The 14,133-nt window shown below is 50.7% G+C and overlaps 1 protein-coding gene across 1 annotated transcript in view; it reads right to left on the bottom strand.

Moving 5' to 3' along the window:
• Nucleotides 1-3,075: 3,075 nt before the first annotated feature.
• Nucleotides 3,076-14,133, bottom strand: part of Rcor3 (REST corepressor 3) — a gene marked incomplete in the record, with an annotated part of 40,068 nt that continues 29,010 nt past the window's right edge. Inside the window, 3 exon segments of the mRNA XM_055609253.1 lie at nt 3,076-5,499; nt 5,961-6,202; nt 12,186-12,243. Coding sequence (XP_055465228.1) covers nt 5,155-5,499; nt 5,961-6,202; nt 12,186-12,243 — 645 coding nt within the window.

The following is a 14,133-nucleotide window of genomic DNA, read 5'->3' as shown; positions in this document are numbered from 1 at the left end:
GCGTGGAGGAGGAGGAGGTCCTGTGTGGAGGAGGAGGAGGCCCTGCGGGGAGGAGGAGGAGGTCCTGTGTGGAGGAGGAGGAGGTCCTGTGTGGAGGAGGAGGAGGCCCTGCGTGGAGGTGGCCCTGCGTGGAGGAGGAGGTCCTGTGTGGAGGAGGAGAAGGTCCTGCGTGGAGGAGGCCCTGCGTGGTGCGGGTGGGGAAGACCCCGCCACTGGGAGCTTAGCCACACATGACCATGCAGTAAGGACAACACAAAGTGGACTTTGTTTGGGAGGGGGTCACAAGGGCATGGCAGTGGGGGGTGTCAGAAAACGGGGCAGATGTGGAGGGGAGTGAGTGTGATCTGAGTGTGCAATGTGAAAATCCAAAGGCTCAATAGAATATTACTTTGAAGAATGAAAAGCACACTTTGTATTACGCGGTGATGGGTGTGAGCAGACAAGGAGACACCGTCTCCCTGGAGCTGGGAGCTGCACGCGGAGCCTGCTCACCTGCCGACACGGGTGAAGATGGTGCGGCAGCACGCCAGGCCGGGCGGGAAGCAGCCCAGGCTGTGGTCACAGAGAACGCCCTGGCCTACCAAGCGTGTTGCACATCTGTGGGTTTCCTCCCGGCCAGATAGAGGAGACCCTTTCTAGTCCACCCAACAGACCTGCCCTCAGCGCCACCTGTCTGTGGGCTGGCTACCACAGAGAGGCAGGCAGGAGGAGGGGCGGAGGGCAGCTCCCCTCCCCAGACTGACAGGTTTGTTTTTGAGGACTCTTTCTGGGGCTGGGAGAGAGATGGCCCAGGTTCAGCCCCCAGAACCGGCAAGGCAGCTTGCAATCATCCACAGATCCAGTGCAGGGAGCCGGGGACCCTTTTGGGGTTGCCAGCGTTGCATTCACTAGTCAGACAAACAGGCAGATCCATGCACATAAAATCCGCTTAGAGCCTCTGCACACAGCAGCTCAGTCCCGGCTGAAACGCCTAAGGAACGCAGAGCCTCTTTCCTCCTGCCTGGCTACCAGCTGATCAGAACCAAGTTTCAAAAAGCAGCTTCACTGCTGTCACGTTCGAGGGCATCCGCCCTGGATCTGTGCACCGCCCTCTTCACACCCGTGTCTGGGGTCTGAGCAGTCAGCGCTTTGTTTGGGTCCTAGTGTTAATTCAGTCCTGCTTCTCACACCTGATGAGAAGTGAAAGCACCAAGGCCCCGACTGCGATTATTGTAAGCAAAGCGGACTGTCTTTTCTATAAAGGGAAATAAGACAGGATTCCGTCTAAAAATTGTGAGGAAGCCTCGGGGCAGAAATTTAAGTCCGTTCCGGGTCAGCACTTCACAAAATCGAAATACGTACTCAAGTTTGTTCCTTTTTGATCCTCAGCTGTCTGTGTCAGCCACACACGTGGGCATGGCCACCCAGGCATGGAGTGAGGCCCAGGACCCGTGTGGAGTTAGTAATAAGGACCCAACAGGACCCCACGGTTGTGCCTGCCTGTTTGATTCCACAGAAGAATTTTTTTTTCTTCCTTAAAACCCTTTCTCACCCAGGCTCCTGGTAGAGTCCTACGAAGCCCCATCAGGAATCGCCACCCTTGTCAGCAGTCTCTGATTTGTTAATGGCAGCTTACAAACACCTCAGTGCAACTACCATCTCCCTTTACTGCTTCCTCACTGAGTGTTCAGGGATAAGAGAGGCTGAGGAAAGCGAGAGGGGGCTGAGGAAAGGCAGGGGTGGGGTTAGGTTTGCTTGAAAATGCCACGACACCTAATATTTGTGTGATAATTTAAAAACAAGTGAAAGACCTCTAGGCACCATGATGTTCCTTCATGAAGGAAGGTAAAGATGGGCTAGTGTGAGCTGAGTGTATGACGGCTCAGCTGGGTGTCAGCTGGGCACCCCCGTGAGGGGCCGCCTCAGCCCGGGCCTCAACTTCTGACGGCACCCGACATGGAAGGACACGGGGGAACAAAGCTTCTCTTTTGCTTTTTTGCGCTGGACCTACTTCTTGCTGGCAAATTCAACCATCCTGCGGCTGCTCAGTCACCAGAACCTACTTCTTTGGGCTTGCAACTCAGACTGAAGACTCTCTAGACCCCTGAGCGCCAGCCCCAGATCACGACTGTTGCGGCATCCAGTCTTGTGACTGAACAGCCACCAGATTCTTGGCCTTTCTGTCAGGAGACAGCCATTGCTGGGCCCCTCAGAACACTGCCTGTGCCCACGGCGATAACCCCGCACACGTACGGGAAAGTGACCAGCAGACAGCTTGTGTGGCACAGGAGGACTCCCAAGCTTGGCCTGGGCTTTCTGAGTCACTTCCACCTGAAACAAGGTGGTCTGAAACTGTCTAAGTTTAAAAACACAACACATTTTGGTTTACATATTCCCTGCAATTAGAATGTGGTTGTCATTTATTTTGGAGAAGCAAAGAGAGTGCCAAACCTTGAGTCCGAAGCTACCTTCTTCCTGGGGGTCCTGGAGCCCCCGTTTTAGTCAGGATTAGGGTACTTAAGGGACAGGAGCGAACATTAACATGACATACCTACCTAATAACTGAACTTTGGACTTTTTTTTTAAAGATTTATTTATTTATCATTTATACAGTATTCTGTCTGCATGCTCACCTGCACGCCAGAAGAGGCACTATAGAGCTCACTATAGATGGCTGTGAGCCACCATGTGGGTGCTGGGAACTGAAGTCAGGACCTCTGGAAGAGCAGCCGGTGCTCTTAAGCTCTGAGCCGTCTCTCCAGCCCCCAACTTGGACCTTTAAGCAAAGTACTTCGTAGTTTTAGAAATCGCGACTGTCACTCTTGGCTGACCCCCTCACCTAGGGCTAACTAAACACAGGTCCGAATTAGGACGGAATTTTGCATTTTCTCACTTTCTTGCACGTTCTGGTTTACTCAATTGTCAGTTTACTCTTGATCATAACTCACCCTTATTTCCATCCATGTTACACTGGAATTAAATACTTTTTTGTTCATTTTAACAGACGTAGTAACAGTGTGATTTATTTGTAGTTATAAGAACACTTTGGTGTAGATCTCTTTAAAAAGATTACTTCAGAATTAACGAAAATGGTCATTAAGAATTTCTAGGCTTTGCTTTTTATATATATAAAAACCAGTATTTAAATTTCACAGTGAAGAGGTCCTCAACTTTTATACAACATGAGGTTATGTAAAAATAGAAGACATGGACACCTTTAAATCTTTAATCCTTTAAGCAGCAAGCATATTACTCTTCCAGGCCAAACACTGCTCAAACAAAAAAGGGAAATAATGACGTGCAAAGTATTTACAAAATATGCAAAGCACACAATGAAGACGCCTGACTATGCACGTGTCCCATCACTAAGGAAACTACGACTTTTCTACTGCGTGCTCTAGTGTTGGCAAATACAGCCGCAACACATCCCTCCGACAAGCGCCCGGCCCACGTCTGGGACACACAGATTTTAAATGAACCACAGATACCGCACATCTGGACGGACGCTGGTGCTGACCAACTTGACTGACATTCCCCACAGACTGTACTGAAGGTTACCGACAGGAGACGAGACAACGGAAGCTGTCAAGGTATAATATGCACGCACACAAGACAAGGGCTTTGAAAATGCTCTAGACAGTTTAAGATACACAACCGTTTTTCATGGCTTTTAAAGTAAAAATAAGTATAAATTCTTTAATATTATTTTTAAATCAGTTACATTTTATCTGGGGCATAAACTATTAAGGTGATCCAGTAAGAATGGGCTCCTCCTGAAAGCCACCTTCAGTGTGGCAGGATGAAGGGTTCTAGGAAGGAACTCTGAAAATGGAGACTGACAATGAATTTAAACCCAGGGCTCCTTCAGGCTGCAGAGCCCAGAAAGGGACTGTTTTTCCAATAGCTGGGGAATAGATGGCACTTCTGATGTGGACAGCCTGTGGCCCTACCCAACTGTCCCTCTGCAATAAGCCCTGCTACAGGACGAGGTCACGCCACCAGGACCGCCGGTGACAGGGCGATGCAATGCTTCCGCCATAAGTGTTCTTCGTGGGCGCTAAAGACTTTAAGTCTCTGCTTTTTCATAAAAGTGGGTCTAAGTACTTTAGTTAATGGCACAATTATTGCAATAACACAACAAATTCTCAAGTTCATCTAGTGACGTGATGCTGATGATTTAGCCCTAAATCAAACCCCAAGCACACGGTGGCAAGCACACGTGTAGATGGACAGAGATTTATCAAGAAAAAAACACCCTTCCTGTTAAACACAGACCCTACCAGTGAGGGCTACTTGAAGTTCAGAAGAGAAATTGTAAATAAATGTTTCCATAACCACCGCCTCTACAGAACTGACAAAAGAATGTTCTGGATTCCCACACAGGCCGAGAGTAGCTAACGGCAAAAAGTGTTTAGAAACATTGTTTTCAAAACTAACATTTTCAAAGAACTTAAAAACATTATATGTCACCAAATTTTAAGTCCTTTTTCTGCATGTGATTCCAAACCTGTATTACTGAAAGATAACAGGGTCAATGACCTTTAAACAAGGACTTTACATAAGGACCCCAAACTGTGTTAAAGGATTAGCAGGTTCAATACATTCTTTGTGGTTTTATATAATTGCTTTGCAATTGATTTTAATTGCTTTCTTTTAAAGGAATATATTAGAGTTCCTTTAGAAAGAAAGCAACACATTTTGAAAAAAGGGATAAGAAGCTATAATTTCTTAAATATGAACATATCAAAATCTGAAATGCAGGCTATGTATTCTTGCACTCCTAACATAGGAAAGTGTGTGTGTGTATTTAAATTTAAATTAAAGAAAAAGCAAAGAGCTAAACACCCTTAAGGAACTTAAGGAGTTTTTACAATTTCTAAGTCAGTATTTCTGTACTAACAGCTTTGAGTAGGAAGAGCAGAAAAATAAGAAACCTCAACAAAATAAATACAGTAAAAACAAACAAACCTCCCCTGGTGTGTAGACTACTTTTCCTCCGTGAGCTCACACTAGTGAGGAGGCCAGCAGAGGGGGCCTGCTGGAGGGGTCAGCAGAGCTGTGTGATGGCTGATCTGCAGCCTCGGTGTCTGGGAAGGACTGGCTGTCCTCTTTTGGGTCAGTTGGACGAGCACTGGTTCAGTGATGGTGAGAGGCCTGCCACTCTGTCCAACTCGCTTAGTGCAGTGAGGGCTGTGAGTCTGTCTGGATCCCAATGAGTGAAGGTGGCTGCTGACCACCAGCCGTGCTCAGCACTGGCCTGGGGTTTAGGCGGGGCGGCATGGAGTTAGCAGGGCGGATGAGCGGTGGTGGAGGCTGGTTGAGAGCTGGCCGGGGCTGGCTGAAGCGAGCCTGCTGCTGGAGTGGAGGAGGCTGCCGGTGCAGAGCAGGGGCGGCAGGCGGTGTTGGGCGGAGAAGAGGTGGAGGCTGGGTCAGGGTGGCAATGGGGGCTGTTGGTGTTGGCGGGCATGGTGGGGCAGGAGGTGATGGACCCAGAGTCTGAGGAGCCTGTGGGGTCTGTGCCTAGAGGTGAGGAAACAAAAACACATGTATGAGATTTAAGTCCTAACAAACTTGCTACAATATAGTTTGGGCTGTCACAGGAAAAAAACCAAAATAAATAAAAACAAAACAAAGTAACGCCAGTGTTCATTGGAAGCGCAAGCTTCTTTTATTTTTAATAAAACAAAACAAAACAAAAAAAACCTACCTCCCACCCAAAAACAAAAAACAAAAAACCCAACAAGGCTACCAAACAGACATCTTTATTAGTAAACAGCTTAACAGTGGAGAAATACACTTTCCGCTCTGCTAGGACCAGAGTGGGCTGTCTATGACTTAGCAGTCACCAGAGAAGCGTCACTGAGGAAGTGGATTGCCAGCCTCATGCTCAGTTAGCTAGTCCTCACACATCACCCTTCCAGAGCGCCACACAGGGGCGGCTCCTCAGCTCAGAGCAGCTGCAGTTCCAGACACACACACACCTCCTCTTCTTCATCAGTGCTCTTCCCTGACGGCACGTGAGAAGCACTTTCTGTCTCCTCCCCTAAAGCGGAAGCATCAGCATTAGGAGCCTGGGTTCCTTGTTCTGCTTCCCACTCCTGCAATACCTCCTCTAAGTTAAACCGACGCCTGTAGTTTACAAAGAAGTTCTTCACTTGGCCAACAGTCTTGTTGCCAATTACATCTGCAATAGCTTGAAAATCTTTACCATATTTGCGGACACCTGGAAGGCAAAGCAGACACACACCTGTGAAGGGTCAGCAAGGAGAGCCGGGTACCACACACCATGCACACGCAAACACCAGCAGTCAACAGCCTTTCGGACACGCTCCGCTCGGGTCCCAGTGCTGAGACAGTCTAAGCTAGCGATCAAGGTCACAGATGAAAACCGTCAGTTTGTCATTTCATCAGCCAGCCGCTTGCCTTCGACTGAACAATCGGAAACTTACCAGTTTTTACATACTCAGTTATTTTCTCCAATCCTCTCTTGAACTCTCAAATACAGTCCATTTATTGTAAAGCATTGAATTCTTTGTTCCATCCTCAATTCCACATCCACTTATTGCCCTAGTAGCCAGTCACCTAAATTTGAGCAACACCGTTTGTAAACACAACTGGATGGAAGAAGCCATGTCTTTAACCCCTCAATGGACCTCGTGTGCCATATGGTTCCCCCACGATGCAAACAAAGCAAGTTAATTTGAGGCTTAACAGGAACTGCACCATAATTACCCGCCTACCCCACCAGGGCACCGACAAATGGAAATAATTCCTTTAGAAGCTCAGAATTATGGCAGCCTGAGGGGGCGTGGAAAGGAAGATTCATTTGGTCTATCTAACCGTGTGTGAAAACTCCTAAGTGCTTCTCTGGGAGAATCAGCCCCGAGCGCATCACCCGCCTTAGACGTCAGGACACCCCCACAGAACACACCGCTGAGGAGGAGAGGCAGTAGCTGGCTTAGGAAGTTGCGATCAACAATTGTCTTCAGAACTCAACACGGGTGATAACCTGCTTAGCTGAGTTCCAAAAGGAAATCAAGGGGGCATGTAGGAAGAGGTGTGCCTTGCTCAAGATACAATTCAAAGGTTTTTAGTTTATACTTTGATAACTGTACTCATATCGGAAAGTGGTCATTCATGAAAGAGATGAGAGAGACAAGAGGAGGCTTAAACCGCCACTCAGTGTAATCAAAGCCGAGGGTGTGGGGAAAGGCAGGTGCGGCTCAGAGCGCTGTTCTCGGAGTGCCGAGGCCAAGATGCCTCCACCGTGAGCGCGGCTCTGCCCTTCACTGCTGCTCGCTGCTCTCGCTCTGCACTGAGGCTCTGGGAACAAGCATCTCCGAGTACAGCTGCCCCGCCGGGCTGGGCTCGGGGGCGGTCACTGCTTTAGAGCTTTCTGGTGGGAAGCGAGACATCTCTCTAACGGAGCCTGGCTGTACACGCCATGTTCACGTGTGCTGCCCTACAGGAGAGACGGGCACGCCAGCACCGATGTCAGTACGGTGCTCAGTCAACACAAAGAAGCGCGCACTCTGCAAACCCAGACCGGTTCCGGGGGTCCCTCGCTACCTGACGGTCTGTATGGCAGCCGCAGCCAGGTTCCGGGTGACAGCTATGGTCACACTCCAGCAGCCCTCCACCAGGAGCTCCTCAGGAGGCAGCAGCTTTTAGAAGGTTCTGCGCCAACTCCGAACACACGCCTGAGCCGGCTGCACAGAGAGAGGCTGCCTGGAAGCCGCCTGGGCTTTCCACAAAGCTACTGAATTTCCAGTCTTTCCCTCGCTCTCCTAGAAGCTGATGGCCTCCCTTGGCACCAGGACTGTCCCGCTGCAAGGTTACAGACCCTCAGCTGACAAGGCCTCCGAGAGAGCGCGGCTTCTGAAGTGAGTGGTGCCAGCTTCCCCAGCTCACCCAGGCACGCCTGTGCTGCCCTCAGGCGAGGCCCTCTGGTTTGCGGCATGACCCCACCGGGGCCCTGAGAACACACAGACCCAGAACCCTTGCCCTGGCGGGGCCTGTCCTCTAGGGCGGGCGGTCCCCCGCCTGCTCCCGGGCCCTCACGGCTCCCGAGTGCGGGAAGAGCTGGGGAAGTGCAGAGCTCCAGTGTCTGCGCTGTGCTCGGAGAGTGGGGTTTTCTTTGCCATCGGCTTGCTTCTGTTCTTCCTCAAACTATGGGGCGCTGCTCACGGTGTCACGAAGTGTGTGTGCACGTGTGTGCGAGCGCGCAAGCTCAGATGTTGTTTCTCAGGTTCTAGCCATGTTGTGTTTTTAAGACAGGGTCTGTGTCCTGGAACCCACTGAGGAGGCGAGGCTGGCCAAAGCGTCCCTGGGGTCTGCCAGTCACTGCCCCCCAGCGCTGGGCCACAAGTGCGCACAGCCATACCTTAAACACAATCAAACAAGCCCCTGGTTCTAGGGACTGGACTGAGGCCCTTGTGCCTTGCACTTTAGTGAGTCACTTCCCTGGTCAATGGTGGGCTGCTCTGTCATCTCTGTACTCCTGGGAGCGCTCAACAGCCTTCTGGCTAGGAGATAAAACCCTCTAAAAACCTACACAAAGCCTTGGGCTTCGGCGTTCTGTCTAGAGGGGAGGCTCTGCGGGTCTACGCGAGGGTGAGCAGCGGGCTGGCGCCCTGCGGCAGCTTCTTCAGGAGCGCCTCAGTGCACAGATGAGGAGGGCTGACCTGAGTAAGGGCCACCGAACCCGCTCTGTGCCCTGGGGGAGGGCCATGCTCCTCACGTAGATCTACTGCTTTCTCAGCAGGGAGTTATTGCAGTGGCTGGGTCCACCACACGGCTGAAGCTCACCTGCAGGGGTCACCTCTAAAGGCCCGAGGCCAGTTTTCACGGACGACCTCCCAGAGACTCCTCCAGAGCTGAAGCTGGAAACCCCAGAGAGGAAAAGCCTCTTTTCAGCCACGCTTCTATTCTTGCAAGTAATTATCTTAAATACTTGATAGAATTTTTAAAATTTTGTCTGGGAATTAAGGAAAATGGAACCAGGGGACAGTCACCACCACGGTGTATGATGGCCCACGCTGTCCTGTCACTGTTCTCCACTGCCCGACATGTATGTACCTCTACACACACAGTTAAAACTTCCTTATCTGCGTTAAGGGTCATTTTCTTACTGGTAGAGAATGGCCGGCACCGCCTGAGGAAGCCCGTGCTGAGCCGGGGCTGGGTCCACTCACGCCTTAGGAGCACCCTCGGATGTTTCCTGACTGAGGTAGCACGGGCGGGCGCTGCTCTCGGTATTTACACAGCAGAGAGCCAGCACTCACAGAGGTGAGGGCCGAGAGCGGAACCTCCCGGACTCCGCCCATTCCTACGGCAGCTCTTAAGGGAGAGCTTTCAGCACTCAGGGTGCTCCGGGAGTACACTGAATCCCAGGGCTGTTTCTGAAACCAGAGCCCGGGGTCTAGAGACTCGAAGGTCGGCCTTTCCCATAGCTGAGACCCATACGGTAAACTCACATCCCTGGGGATACGGACTGCCAGCATCTTCACTAGCTCAGCGGACAGACAGGCGGGACTGGGCCCTGAGTCCAGAGCACGAGGCCTTCCGGCGTCCACCGCTTCTCTCTGCGCCCTGCACTCTCACGTGGAAAGTTCAATCCCACTCCTCCAACAACGGGGCCTTGGGTGGGTAACGATGTGACGTGCTCTACGGAGGCTGACGCCCTCTAAGATGTCCGCCCTCACGCCCGCTGTAACAGAAAGAACACCTCAAACCGAACGGGTGCCTGACGCCACAGGAGCACTGGCGCCTGGCTTCCACTCCCTGTGGCCCTCCATGTTCTAGATTTACTGTCTTTCCATTTTTTATCAGCGTTAAGCCGCCTGCCTTCTACTTTATAAACCACTCTAGGTTTGGGTTTTAGCCATGAGATAAATCTAAAAAGGCAATTTCCAGACTGCAACTTTGTTTCTCTTTAAAGGATGACACTGTAAGGTGCCGAAGAGAGGCAACTCTCCGCACAGGCTCCGGCCTGGACGCCCTGCTCTGCTCCCTGTTCTACACACCGTGGAGGGGAAATGAAACTGAAATCTAAGGCTAACATCTTGCTAAAATTTTGTTTTTCCTGAAATAGCCTGAAGATCAGAGAGCTACATCTTCTAAGCACCAGGAAACGAATACGCTTCTGAGTGGACTACAACAGCAACAGCAAACACTACACACCACATTCCTTCCGTGCGACCATGGAAACGTGTGTTTTCTGAGAACAGCCAACAACAGCTGCCTACGTGAAAAAGGCCATCCAGATGTGGGGCAAAGGGCACAAGAGCCGGCTCCTCTGGGCACTAACGATGTCCCACCTGGACGCCTGGAGAACCGCACCAAGACCATGGCAGAACTAGCATGACCACAAGGCAGAGACAGAAGCAGAGACAAGGTTCCCGCCAGACCTGACTGACCCGTTTCCACTTCCCACTAGGGGCGGAAGGAAGGAAAGTGCTCAAACGGCTGGCGCCCAGGCAACAGGAGGGAGTGGTAGACTGAACCCCGGGTGGGCCTGCTTAGCACACAGTGTGCTCAGACTGACTGGCCGACCTCAACAACGCACCACCCCTTTCTCTAGACCACTGCAGCAATCCAGTGTGCACAAGGCAGAGCATTTTACGAAGGGTGGCACAGCCGTACACGAGGTCCACACCGTGCTAGAGTGCCACCACACGGAAACACGCTGCTGTCAAAACAGGAGTGACCATTTCTTCCCAACACTGAAGCAGCTGTTAAAGGAGTTACCATGTGAAGGTGTCTCAGAAATATCGAAGAGAACAAGTGTTTGCTAAGTGGCATCTCACAGCAAGGTCCACGCCTCACGAGAGCAACCGGCACCGGGCGCCACTCCAGCACACTGGGTTAGCTATCATTCAGGCCTCTATGTAAATGCACGTACAGATAGCAGGAACCCGCACCGTTCGGTCCTTTCCAGAACAACTGCTTTAGTCACAAATAGATGCACATTGTTTCCTTTTATGTTCTAACAGTAGGAAGGAGGCCGAATAAAAATTCCAAATTACTTTTAATCTACAGAACTAAAAACGAGGCATTAACAGGCTGTTTTTGAAGGACCTTCAAAATCCCAAGAACCAGTGTATTCCACCAGACTGCTGGCGGAATGATTTATTTAAAGGTAACTTTCTAAACGTGCCTCAGGGAACACTGCCCTCCCTCAGCAGGACGGGGAGGCCTGGCTCTAAGCGTCAACACTTCTGAGCTATCTGCACACAATTGCTCAGGCAGTACCCAGCCCTTTTCCTGACTGCAGCTTTGGATGGTCCAACCAAGCTGTTCATTTGGTGGACTCTGCCCCTGACACTATCAATTTCAAGGGCTGCGTGGAGAAAGATCACCCCAAATTTCCCCTGGAGATTCTCTGCAGAAAACCATATGCTGGAATGATTTCTGTCGTGATACAGAACTGATATACTAGCCAAACACTGGAGACCAGGGGTCAGCCCGTATCAGGCCGCACTACAGCGGAGAGAAACAGGCTTTGATGGGAACAGAAGGCCTGCTCTGAGCCCTGAGCCACAGCTCTAGATACCCGGGGTGCAGCCTCTGGGCAGAGAGGAGGGTGCAGGTCGGGAGGTGTAAGCCGTGCCTCACAGGAGCCCCGCTCAGAGCACTTAGCCTCACGCGAGAGCTCTTCCTAGTCAGCACAGGAAGGGGTCACCAGGCCACGGCAGACCACAGTTAATTCACACACCGAGGTCTGCGCGTAGCTCATCTTAAAGAGAGACAAACTGATCCTAAACACAAATGGACAATTTGCCCCTGTCCAGGCTGACAGTGCTCCCCGTCGGCCCGTGGTATGCTCACGAATCGCACCAGATGCGGTGAGGCACCTTCCCAGTGTCCACGGCCTCCTGAAGGTGCTCAGGGATCTGTCTCTTTGTAAGGGATGACACACTGAAAGCAGTATTTTCATCACCTCACGCTTTTCAGGTACAGGAACAAAGGGAAATGAGACACATAAGAAACTTTTAGTTTCTGTTGGTCGTGAGCCACGGAGCACTGGGGATGTGCTGTGCTCCTCGGGACCCTGAATGCAGATTCCGTGTGCTGCACCCACAAACACGCTCACCAGGACGGTGTGCCGAACGCAGCCCTTTCTTGACCCACTTACGGGAGGGAAGGCCGCAGCCGCCTCCCGGGACAGCGAAGACCGACAACAGTAACTGCTTAGCTTTGTATACCTTGCACTGCTAGGAGCTGCTCCTCTGTGGTCCAACGGGCATTAATTTTCTGATTTGACTACAAAATTAAAAAGAAGTTTCCTAATGAGGATATGAAGACATACATTTTTCCAACTTGCTTTTTAAAAACTTTTCACCAAATCATAGACATGAGACTAATATGCTGCCTCATGGAGGTTTCATTTTCAGAAAGATTACATACATCTCGAGTTACCTTTTATCCACACACAAAAATAAGGAAAGGAAAACGCTCCCTCTTGATCACTGAACAACACTGACATTTCGCTCATTTCCCAGTTAATGTCCTATTACACACCGCAGACACTGGTTTTCAACAGGTAAGAGATCATTTTCTTCTCTTTTTTTTTTTCTTTCTCGAAATAGGGTTTCTCTGTGTAGCCTTGGCTGTCCTGGACTGTGTAGACCAGGCTGGCCTCAAACTGCCAGGGCTCCACCTGCCTCCCAGGCTCTAGGATTACAGGTGTGCGCCACCAGCCCAGGCTGTGCTGGCTTTTTTAGAGAGGGCCTGTGAATCTGATATTTCTTCACTTCACATTAAATAAAACCTATGCTTTTACTCTCCTACAACAGTTGTACAAATTAGACTGAAATGGAGGATAAGCCGAAGTCCTAAAGCACTTCTTTAAATTTCTAAAGCAGAAAATGATCCACCGATAAGACTCCCCCCTCCCCATCACAGGACTTGCCAATGTTTCTTCCAAAGTCACTGTTAAAAATACTACAGTAATCAACACCTAACCAGACTTCAGGAGTTCAGTTAGAGTCTAAAGCAGTAGAGGGTGAAGAGAAGCTGGTGTGCCAGGTCACAGATGGCCACAGGGACGCTGCCATGGTGCCTGGACCTACTGGGCGAGCAGCAGGCAGTGTCCCTTGAGAAGGGACGTCAGCTCTCAGCTCTGGGCACAGAGCTTTACACCTCCTTATGAACAAGCATTCGGAAGGAAGAAACAACCTCAGAGTCAGGCACAGAATCAAGAAAGGATGAAAGGAAGACGCTTAAAAAGATCCAGAGCAAGGAAGGAAAAAATCAGAAACAGACAAGACTGAATTCTAGGAGCTAAGAGGGACAAGCGGGCAGTGGGCAGAGAAGACCCTGCAAGGATGCTGGGGGCAGGGGGAGGAGGCAGAGAAGCACACAGCACAAGTAAGAGCTCCTTAGCTGGGCCTGGGGTCACAGGGCTGGAATGCCAGCTGTTTGGGAGGCTGCGGCAGGAGCTCACGTTCCAGACCAATGCTCATGACTAGCCTAGGCAACTTAGCCAGGCCTGTCTCAAAATGAAACACACAAAGAGGGCCGGGGGACAGAGAAGGTCCCGTCCCCACCACCTCCCTCAGTGGAAAGGAATCAACAGAACACCCAGAGCTCAAGTGGGTTCTCCGAGGGACAGCAGCACAAAGGGAGGGCAGACCCTGAACTGGTAACCAAGGGTGTTCACGGCCAGTTCCTGGAATCAGCACTGGAACCATTTAAAATGGATCCAAATGCTCAGAGCAAATGGTGGAAAAATAAAGGGCCTATTGTAGCGTCATCTGATTTAGAGAACAGGAGCTTTGTAAACTGGCCCATTCTTTGTATGAAGTTTCATGGATGACCTCATGTATGTGACGCGTGTCTATGCCGTGCACACGTGGCTGTGTGGCGGTCTGGCCTGTGGAGCTGGCTCTCCGTCTGCCTTTGTGTGTGTCCCAGCGATCAAGCTCAGGTTGTCAGGCCCGGGCTGCTGCTTCAGCAGAGGAGCCTTCTGAGGGCCATCCGTGGGCAGTTAGTGCTCCGGTCACTGCCTTCGCTCCACTGGCGGCACCTTCTTTTGACTACAGGGTGGAATGGTTATGAAAATCATGTGATTTTCAAACATGGGACTTTGTTCTCTGAAGGCTTCAAAACTTTTTTCAAGACTTATAAACGCTTTTTTTTTTTTTTTTTTTT

The sequence above is a fragment of the Psammomys obesus genome, unplaced genomic scaffold (assembly GCF_907164565.1).
Source record: "Psammomys obesus unplaced genomic scaffold, mPsaObe1.curated_primary_1811, whole genome shotgun sequence".
In the NCBI taxonomy this organism is placed as follows: domain Eukaryota; kingdom Metazoa; phylum Chordata; class Mammalia; order Rodentia; family Muridae; genus Psammomys; species Psammomys obesus.
The sequence above is the reverse complement of the archived record's forward strand: the minus strand, read 5'-3'. Positions and strand labels throughout refer to the sequence as shown.